The sequence below is a fragment of the Galeopterus variegatus genome, unplaced genomic scaffold (assembly GCF_000696425.1).
Source record: "Galeopterus variegatus unplaced genomic scaffold, G_variegatus-3.0.2 Scaffold3377, whole genome shotgun sequence".
NCBI lineage: Eukaryota > Metazoa > Chordata > Mammalia > Dermoptera > Cynocephalidae > Galeopterus > Galeopterus variegatus.
In genome coordinates, this window is record NW_007729488.1 from 127,983 (window position 1) to 139,009 (window position 11,027).

At 38.3% G+C, this 11,027-nt stretch overlaps 1 protein-coding gene across 1 annotated transcript; it reads right to left on the reverse strand.

The window, feature by feature from the left end:
- Positions 1–2,199: 2,199 nt before the first annotated feature.
- OOSP2 (oocyte secreted protein 2) lies at positions 2,200–6,874 on the reverse strand. The gene is made up of 4 exons (XM_008584800.1): positions 6,871–6,874; positions 5,841–6,019; positions 2,990–3,087; positions 2,200–2,383 (listed from the first exon to the last, which is right to left on the reverse strand). Exons 1-4 carry the CDS (start codon positions 6,872–6,874, stop codon positions 2,200–2,202), a joined length of 465 nt encoding a protein of 154 aa, XP_008583022.1.
- Positions 6,875–11,027: the final 4,153 nt, after the last annotated feature.

An 11,027-nucleotide genomic window follows, 5' to 3' on the forward strand; every position in this document is an offset into this window, starting at 1 on the left:
CAGATACAATAAATACAGAGATACAATAAGGTGTGTCAAGATTTATTCATGAATTTGCGATCAACCACATTAAAAGTTAAAAACGCTGATGGCCTCTTCTCAAAGGCATCATGAAGGGGATTACAATAGATTAAAATGAATTAAAAACACACAAATATATAAAAATGAAATACCATATCACATCATTAAACTGGGTTCCTTTATGTTGCTGCTGAATGTCCAAGGACTTGAGCTTCTAAAATTTGAAGTTGAAAGAATTGTCCAAATGTCTTTGAATTGAGTGATTGCGTGGCCCATAAAAGGGTCTTGACTGTGGGAAAAGAAAGTTCATAAGCAGCTGATATATAGTATTTATAAGACTCAAGTTTTAAGGATATTGTTCAAAAGAGAGGGAGGACTCTCTGTGAGCTCACACCCGTGGAAATGGAACCAGCTAAAATACACCAGGCTGATTTCAGGATATAATTTTTTTAAAAAATAATTCCCAGATATGAGCTACATTGCGGATAGTCTTGGGATAGTCCAAATTTTAAGAATAGAAACAACATAGATCCTGTCTCCTAAAAATTATAGAAAAAGAAAAAAATCAAAGCAGTCCTATATGTTTGAAAAAAAATTTTTTGAAATGGACTCCGTCGTATAATCCATATAATTTAGCCTGCACATTTCCTTCAAAGGCCCCTCCCCAACCTTAAAACATTTGGTCTCTTTGTGAAAAATAAGATGTTTGAAACTGGCAACTCCTGGACATATCGACCCCTCCTTGCATTACAGTTATGGGTTTTGGACTCAGATGTTCAGTTCTGAACTCTGTAAAATGAGATTCTTACTGCCAAGGAAAAACATCCTAGGGTGAGGAGAAAGTTATGAGACTGGTGAATGTAGGGTCTTGCTCATGTTAATACCAAACACGGAGTGATACGAGCTACGAGAGAGGATTCCATATACTCCTGTTTGTACACCTCCACTACTGAGTTGTATGTCATTCAGGCCTCAGTGGGGGGTTTATATGTACCTGGTTTTTTACTTGCCCCTAATACATTTTTTTGGTCATAAAATACCTGATTGGGTACATTAAATATTGGCCTTTGTAGGTATCCTTACCCAGTTATCTCTGAAGTGAGCATAGTTACATCTCACACAGACTCTGTACTGTATCAAGAACCAGTGTTGAGGTTCAGAAAGGGGAACGGCATACATGCTGCTCAACAGGGAGTTGTTAGAAGACTCATCAGGTAAGACATAGGAGCTTTGAAAGAAAAAAAAAAAGGAATTAAAAAGCATTACAAAGGCTTCAGAGTTGTCATTCCTGGGATTGAACTTTGGGCTCAGGTACTACCAGGCCTTGCTTTAACAGCTATAACTTTTTATTTTGTTCAACACTCTTACCGAATCCCCCACTGTGAGATAATAAGTTATGGACACAGAAACTGTTCTCTGTTGAATTAAAAAAAAAAAATTCAAGCAAAACTATTTTTAGAAAAACTTCTACAGTGTGTTGTAGTAATTTTTGCTGCAAGATGATTAGTCTCAGGCATGAAATTCCTAGAATCTCTTGAAGTTTATTTACTAGGTTGCCAAGAGTTACTGAAGTCCTATTACTTTTGTTCCAAACACTATGTCAGTCAGGGTCCAGTCAGGTTGGAAGATGAGAGACAAGAGCTTATCAACCAGCACAGAATGGGAGAGCATAGTGATGTAAAATAGTTGTTTGAGCTATTTTGCCTAGAATTAAACCTGGGACTTTCTAGCTGTGTGAAGTTGATGAATCATTTAATGTGTATGTACCTAAGTTTCTAAGTCATTAAATATGGATAATATTAGTGACTTGTGCATAGGGTCGATAATGAGGATTAAAATGCCTGAAGCTCATGTAAACTTGTGGTTATCACATAATAAAAGTTCAATAAATGAGGTTATTGTTATTAGCAAGGGCCAAGCAGCACTTTTGCTCAAAAGTTGTTACCTAGCAGAATCTATGCTTAGCAAACATTCTAATCTTTTCTCCTTATTTAATTCCAATTTTCTTATAAGAAATTATATACTTACTGCTTAAACTAGAGAATTTTATTTTTTCATTTTGTTTAATGGAGTGTTTTAATTTTTTAAGTTTCCAGAGAAGAAAGATTTATTTTTGGTCCACTCTCCAGGAGTGGAAACTATCGGAGGAGCAGTTTTATCTTCTCCAGGCCTTCTCCCTTAATTCTCTTCAGTGAACCAGGAAAGCATTATTTCGTAGTGAATTTGGGTGAAGGAACCGATCACTTTTAGTTCAGTCTCACTGAATTTTTGGAGACAGACTTTCTTCACAGGGCCACTTTCTGGTCTGCTCTGTGGCCGGAAGGTCAGCTTACTGGGCAGGCTTTTTGCACTCAAGGAAGACCTGTAATTATCCAATTCTTCTTGCTCCTTGGTCAACAAATTTATTTCACAGTGGGCTTGTAGGAGGAGTTCTAGCTATGATTCTAAAGCGTCATTTGCCTATCGGCTTTATTAGAAATAAGCTATATCTTCTATGCAATTTATTACCTAATTGATTTCAAATTCAGGAGGGGAAATGAATTGTTATTTATTTTAACAAACCCCAACTCTTCTGTACAACTCAGAGCCTTTTGAATTGTGGAGTCAAAGCCAACCTGCAAACTTCTACAGAAACCTCTGTAGACACTGTGTGTCAAATGTCGGTGTCATGAATTAGGGTTGACAGCATGTCCTCACAATCTGCAGGAGAGTAGATAGAAAGAATCAAGGGTATAGAATAAAGAGGTGAGGTCCACTCCTGACTTTGTAATTTTGTGTAACTCATTTGGTCTGAGTTTTGACCTCTGAATAGTGGACTGCAGTAGAAATTAAATAACATGGGCAGACGATGTAAGGTTGAGAACCTATAAAAAGTCATGATTTTCAGTGTCTCTGGGTAAGAGATGATACATTTCAGCAAAAAGCTATTGGTATTTAAGGAAGAAGCCAAAGGATATTTTTGACTGACCTGGGAACCATACAATTCAAATGAAGTTCAGCAGAAATTAATTGATTCCTTGGTGTGTAGGTAAGCCAGGATTGAATGACAACTCTATCATAGAAAATCTGGTGGGAAAAGAGACTTTTGAAATGCATGTTCATTTGCCACACATATTTTAGTATGTCCAAATAAAAAGTTGGCCACTCCAATATCTCTAGAGATCAAGATATTTATCCCAACTAAGGTGATTATAGTTCTCTCTGGCAAAGCAGAAGCACTTAGCTTAATCAGAAAATAGAACAAAAACACATGGCATATAATTTTTTAATAGAATTGGCAACTAAGGGTCAGTTGACCTTGAAGGTTTTTCATTAGCCTCCTCAGGTCAGAATTCTAGGGGAAAAAATTTTCACAGCTACTTAGTGGAAAAATTGCTCTACAAGAAAAGGTTTTAAAATGCAAGACAATTAAATTCTTTCATTTGAAATACTTTATGATATCTCTCAGTTGAAATATACTTTCTCTTTACTTCAGTTTTTCAAGTTTCTGAAGACATTAGCCAAAAGGAGGATAGCTAATTAGTATTACATATTTGTGCTAATCAGTTGTGTTTTCTTAACAGAAAATATGTACTCCCCATAGAGAACATTTGAAATGTATTTGGTGTTCAAGAAATGAGATGCAGTATCTATGATCATATCATCGTGGGTTCAATTCTGTAAGTATTTGATTGTATTTCCACCTGAGCCTTCTGTTGTTTGCACTATTGAGATCACACTATTATGTATATCTTCTGTTTTCCAACTTCAATAGAGAGATTGCAATGTCATTAATTATTGCATAAATTTATTAGCTACATAACATTCTATAAGACAAATGACTCATATGTTTCTTGGAGTCTAAATAAATTATCTCATTCAGCTATTTAAATCAAGTGGTAAGACAGAAGAAATGCAATTTAAAAAATATGAAATGCCCTCATCTGGATTGTATAGCAATGACATCAGAGTTTAAGCTGTTTCAGTTATAATGATTCTAAGCTCCTTAGTGAAAGGCTGCTTAGAATACCGAGGTAGGAGAGAAGGCAGGTGTGATGATTGAGACCATCCTTGTTTCTCATCTTGAGACCATGTTTCTCATCCTTGACACTATTGGCATTTTATGCTGGATAATTCTTTGTCATGAGGGGCTGTTCTGTGCCTTGTAGGGTGTTAGGCAGCATTTCTGGTCTTTACTCACTAAAGGCCAGTGGCATCCTCCCACTAGTAGTGACAACTAAAATTGCCTCCAGACATCATCAAATGTTCCCTAGGTGGCAAAATCATCCCCACTTGATAACCACTGGTTTAGGCTGTTGCCAAAAGCTCTAGTAGTGACAGCTGCTTTTAACCACTAAAAGTGCCTCCAAATGCCTTTGGATTTCTTCATGGCAGATGTTTGAAGGATATGTGAGTCATAAACACCTCGCTGGGGTGGACACAGGGCTGGTGTAATTGCATGTTCTGGGCAAGCATAAACTGTGCTCTCAGGCCATGATACTTATGGGTCAGTGGAGAGGACTCACTGAAAGAACATCATGTCAACATATCCAAGGTTTCCCTTACTTGTGACTTGAAGGGCAGATTGATGGCAGAACATATTTAGCCTCGTGTATAAAGCAGCACAAATTAAGACAAGGTAAATTGGATATGTTACGCTCACTTTGGGTGCGGTAGAAACCTACGTTATCGAAACCTTCCCCAAGCTCTTCTTACTCTGATGTTGAAATACTATGAGTATATTTTCAATCATCTTCGTGACATAGAGAACAAGTAAAGTCCATTTCTGAGCAAGAAATAGACATCTCAGAACCTTCTTTTCTTTGAACTCCCTGGAGTAATTTCTTTTTACCATTGTTATACATTATATCCTACTTATCCCAGAGTCATAATTCAAAACAAAACAAAACAAAAGGCTTATTAGAATAGGCATCAGCAAACCTGGTTTCTGTCCCTGGCTCTACTGTATATTAACTTCTTAAGTTTGGTTACATCTCATTTTTAAGTTGAAGCTGTTGCCCTTGTTTCTAGCCTGGCAATTCATGATTTTAATTTCATGAAATTATTTCCACAAAACTGGTTATACATTATATCCTACTTATCCCAGAGTCATAATTCAAAACAAAACAAAACAAAAGGCTTATTAGAATAGGCATCGGCAAACCTGGTTTCTGTCCCTGGCTCTACTGTATATTAACTTCTTAAGTTTGGTTACATCTCTGGCCTTTGTGCCTTAATTCCTTAATCTACATAAGTGGGGATAACAATAATTTTATTTTGTATTATTTTATATTATTTATAATATATATTTTATATTAATTTTACGAGCATTAGAAAATACGTGGAAATGCTGGATACTCTTTCAGGCTATACATGTAATGCGTGCTGTATCCCAATAGGTTGTAAGCCTGTTGAGAGAAAGGTCTTTGAGTTTCTTATTCACTCTGAATCCTACACAAAGTAGGTCTCTGGTGAATGAATGAATATGGAGAGAAGGTTCTTCATGTTCCTCCTAGGCTTGCACCCAGTNGAGCATTAGAAAATACGTGGAAATGCTGGATACTCTTTCAGGCTATACATGTAATGCGTGCTGTATCCCAATAGGTTGTAAGCCTGTTGAGAGAAAGGTCTTTGAGTTTCTTATTCACTCTGAATCCTACACAAAGTAGGTCTCTGGTGAATGAATGAATATGGAGAGAAGGTTCTTCATGTTCCTCCTAGGCTTGCACCCAGTCTATGGCACCAATTGGCAATCACAGTAGCATATTATAAGAAGAAACATTAAACAACACTTCAAAGACTTTACAGATGGTAGTAGGTTAAATGGTTATTTCTCTTACCTGTGTTTCAATTCCGCAGAGACTAACAGGATAGTCAAACTCAATTTCATCTGGTCTCACTCTAATTGCCTGACAGCCAGTCCCTAGAAACAATTCATCAGGACCTACAAGTTCATCTCTATAAAGTAGAGTTCTTTTAGCTATAACACGAAAATTAAGACGGCTGCATTCCACCAACACTGTTAAAACAGGAGAAAAAGAAAATCAATTCGCAATTCTATTTCAATGAACTGCTCAAAGTGGGCTGGCCTGTTTACTCAGTTGGATAGAACAAGGTGCTGATAACACTAAGGTCCGGGGTTCTATATCTGTATCAGCCAGCCACCCCGACCCCCACCCCGCAAAAACCAAAACCACGTCACATGAGGGAAGACTATTTTTAGCTAAAAGAAATGGAGTTTTGTGTAAAAATGATTCCTTTCCTACTTCCCTCTTTTTACCCTTCTGAAACAGTCCCCCTTCCTCCATGACACTCCCTAAATAGCTAGAATCAATTGCACTACATTCAGAATTTTTACTTGAGAAAGAACCATAGTGGCCATCCCTTTAGTAGAGCAGAATAGGTTCCATCTTTATTAGGGCACTCAACGAGATACTAAGTTCCCCCATACCTAGTGTCCTTGTAAAACTTGAGCCCTTTGAAAGTAGGTCCTATGCTGTGTGCCTCATGGGAGCAGGTGTGCAATACATACGGAGAGAATGGAGTGACTCACGCAGGATCACAGAACTAGTAGACAGCTGGGACCCGAAACCAGGCTTGGCTCATTGCTCTTTGGACTATACTACGTTACCTTCAATTATGAAATCAGAGCACACATTTTACTCCTGGCTTAGACTCCTCCTGAGTTTTAGAGGCTTCTCTCCAATTACCTTCTAGATATTCAAGACGATATTTGAAATTGTTGTCTCAGTAGGGCGCATGATCAATACAGAACTCCTGATTTTACCCTGCTCTCATATTTGTTTTATCCTTGTCCAATGTCCAAGCCCAAAGACCCTAGGATTTATTTCTAATTATTTTCCTTCATACCCATATCTGGTCTACCACTGAGTCTTCTCACTTTTACTTTCAGAATTTATTTACATCTATTCACTTCTTCATGATCAATACCCTGTCCCAAACTACCACTTCCGGTAGTTTTTCTCCTGGACTACCTCAGTAGCCTTGTGAAGGAGAGCCCCACCTTCAGTTTTGTTCTTCTAGATCAACTGCAAACATGGATGCAGATAAGATCATTTCACCAGCTTGCATACAACTTTCTAATTGCTTCCCATTGCAATTGGTATAAAATCTGAAATTCTAATGGCCTGTAACACTCTTCTCGCCCTGGTCCCTGAATCCCTTTCCAACTAACCTTTCTTGATTTGCTAAGTGCTAGCCCAGAGAGTCTCAACTAGAAGACCCAATGCTCCAATTTTACAATAAGGAATTTTAATACGTCCTTTATTATTCCTAAATAAAATCCATAGATAACTAATCTACATATATTTTTTTAAAAATCACTATAATTCACTAATTATAAAATAAATAAAAGGAAAACAGTTTAAAGTAATATGTATATCAATTGGTAGCGATTCAGGCAGACCTTTTGAAATACCCTGATATGTATGTACTATAGAGTCAGCAAGCTTGAGACTAACGCTAATACAGATAGAGATTTCAAGTACCAGAGTAGCCTTCCATTCAGTGGTGAGATTTTTCCTGAAGGATGAACAACTCAGTAAAGTTCCAAGCAAAACTATGTATGGTTTTCCCTTGCTTTGTATATATAACTTGTATAAAAAGACTCTGTGTTATGCAGAACGAATAAGTTCTGGAGCTTTAATGTACAGTATGGTGACTATAGTTAATAAGGTATCAAATACTTGAAATTTTCTAGGAGAGTAGATCTTAAGTGTTCTCACCACAAAATGTAACTGGGAGATGGTGTATAATTATCTTGGTAGTGGTAATCATTTCACAATGTATACTTACATCAAAAATCGTGTTGTATACCTTAAGTACATACATTTGTTATTTGTCAATTATACCTCAATAAAGCTGGGGGAAAAGACTGTTTATATGTAAATGAAGGGTAAGTTTTAGGTTCAGATCATTACAAACAGATTTCCATCTACACGAATGAAGGAAATAGGTGAAATTCATGTGGGACATGGGCAATTCTTTGCTGTAAGTGATTGCTCCTTGAATTTCAGACTGTATGGCATACCTTCTTTCCCTCCAATCTTATTCAGAACAAAGCAGTATAAATTTCCAAAGTGACCCAGGGAGCAGTACCTTTTTGTTTTAATAGGTACTCTCTAGCCATACCCACCTCCTTTTGTTTTATCAAGGTTGCCACCCTCCCAGTTTCTTATACCCAGACTGCTTTTCCTCTGGATTTTTACCTTGCTGACTTTTATTTCATGTCCCAGTTCAACATCACCTTCTCAGGAGACCTTACACTGAGTGTCCTATTCAAGTGGCTTTTCTTTTCCATAGTTATATCCATGTGACATCACCCTATTTATTTCTACCAAAGCCCTTATCATAATCTGGAATTATCAGTTATCTACTTTTTGAAGTGTTTTTCTCTCCAATTACAATTGAAGATCCATGTAGGTAGAGGCTGTTTACTACTCCATTTTTACTGCTAGCAAGTCAAGCTCACGGTAGATAAATAGATGAAGAGAGAAATGTGAAACGGAAATTGAGAATTCTGGTACCACCCACTACACCTGTGCTTAAAGCTGGAAGGACAGAAACAGAAGTATAGCGTGGACCTTGCTGGCAGGAAAGGGAGGAAAGCTCTGGCTCAGGTTCTAGCTTCTCGGGAAGAACCTGAAATATTGTGGTGTTTCTAGAGACAGTAATAGAAAGAGCGCATATAAACCTGCCTGAGTTCACTAGGGCAAGATTCCATACTTAGGGTAAACATAACATATAGGAATTGCACTAATGTTACTCATCGTCAGTGAAAAAGCCTAAGGGATACTGGACAATAAGCTCTAATAGCCTCAAATGCCTTTTTTTTTTTTTTTTTTTTTTTTTAACAGGTTATGCCCTACTACTGGGAAAAAAAGACAACTGTTTCAATTTATTATTTCAACTTATTATTTTAAAGTTGAACTTTTTAATATCCTTTGGAAATTAAAAAGCATTCTTCACCTTTCATAGTTGAGAAAAATAGGGACTCAAGGGCTTCTGGTGACCAAGTTTATAATCTGGTCAGGAGTCAACCTGGCACTCAGGCTGGGGCTCCACCACATGGGGCAACCTGTTCGCAAGAATTCTGTTTAGAATTCTACCTTCTGCAATCCTTCATCTATCTAAAGTAGTTTTATGAGTGATGATGGCGGGTTGGGGGAAGGCATCAGGTGAGGCTTTGAAATGGACATTATAGGCAGTTGAGACCTTGTCAACCCCAATACAACACACTTAGCACACCATTCTCCTGATTAGGGTTTCCATTGTAAGTAGGAAAAGATAAAAGTTTTGAACATGAGCTATTAAGACCCTGCTCCATCTGGTACCTGCAACAGAAGCAAAGCCAGGCCCTGATACTCAGGATAGTGTGCCTTAGGGCAGGGCCAGATGGCTTTGGGGAATGGGCAGAAACTGTGCTGTTTGTTGTGGGTGTCAGCACAATGGGGATTTCCTCTTTAATTCTCTTTTCTATCTGCCTCACTTTTGAGTCTTGATGCTTCAATCACAAACCAAATACTCTATTTCTAGCTTTCACACGACTTCTATATTTTCCACCAGACCTCAGATAACCACTATAACAGTGCTTTACCATACCTATCAGAAAGGCTTATTTTAGAGAACACCTTGTGCCAAGGGAATTGTCCTGCTTAACACCCCTTCTGTATCTCAAAACTCTCCACTGCTCTCTCTACCCCTTTCGTTTGCTCAAATAACTTTTTTCAGCCTCTTTATATTTCATTCATCTTGGTCATATTTCAGCAGCGTGGACACAGATTACTACCTCTGAAAAACATTTGGGACAGCTCTTTTTTTTTGGTTTAAGGTAAAAAGGGAGTGTTTTCTGCTTCCCAACATCCAAACTTTCGCCTAAGCAAAGACAATATTATCCCCAAGATCTTACTTCAAATAGGACTTCTCCAGGAAACCTCTTCTGTCTCTCTAGGACACCATCAATTCTACTTGTTACATGCATTCACAATCTATCTTACTTTTCCTCTGAGCATTTAGAACAGTTCATATATCTGCAAGATTTTTAAATTAACGTCTGCCTCCTTTGAGATGGCCAAGGCTCTATGGTCTGCATGGCCTGAAGATGTTGGAGGGTTCTACACCAGAATCTCTTTGGGTGCAGGAGAGAGACCTTGCAATGTCAGTGGAGAAACAAGCCATCTGAAGTCCCTCCTGAGTTCTTTGGGGAGCAGTCAGAAACCTGGATCTGAGGGTAGCTTGAGGTCAGTCTTTATAGGATACTGAAAGCCAGTCTTTGCTTCAAACAGGGCTGCAAGGAAGTACTGGAGTGTTTTAGAAGGGATTTGGTTAGAGTTGTATCTTAAGAAGATTTATATAGAGATTTTCTGGAGGGGAAGAGAGGCAGTTAGAGGAGGGAGGCCACTTAAGAATGTGTGGTTGAACAATTCAGGTGAAAGAACAGAGGAGGTACCAGCAATAGGAAGAGAAAGAGTCATGTGGAAGAGCAGCTGGCCCAAGGATGAATTAGTGGGAAATTCCAGTAGCTCTAAGTAGGACGAAATGGGAGAAGAGGAGAGACTGAGAAACCTCGGAGAAAATAACAGCAACTTGAGTGCAACACTCCTTCACTCATTTAACAGTATTAACTGGACCGAAAGGAGAGAGAAAGAATGCAGCTAATGAGAGTTACTGAGTTCCCAAACTTTTAAGGTGGGGTAATAAAATCCTAGCAACCAGAAGCCCCGTGACTCATGGTCATTGAGAAACTACCCCTTCAGAGTACCAGCAGGCAAGGTCCACTCTTATACCTGGCTCTTGCCCAGAACTCATCCAAGTCAGGGAAACAAGTGAAAGCAGTCCTAACACCTCCGAGGCTTTCATTTTGCTGGATCTGGGACTAAGACCTCCTCAGACAACAGGAAGTTAAAAAGAGCTGGGAAGCTTCAAGTGCTTTTGTAACAGGGGCCACACTCAGATGTATTCAATTAGCCCAATTCAGAGACAGAGAAAAAACCTGTAACATATTGTCA

Bases quoted from the DNA above. Each gene is read 5' to 3' on its own strand.
- OOSP2 (XM_008584800.1), bottom strand. The intron at 3,088-5,840 runs GTAAGAGAAATA...TTTTCCCACCAG, and splicing joins TCTGCGGAATTGAAACACAG to ATTTTCTATGATAGAGTTGT. The intron at 2,384-2,989 runs GTCAGTCAAAAA...GGATAATTACAG, and splicing joins TTGAATTGTATGGTTCCCAG to GTCTTCCTTGAGTGCAAAAA.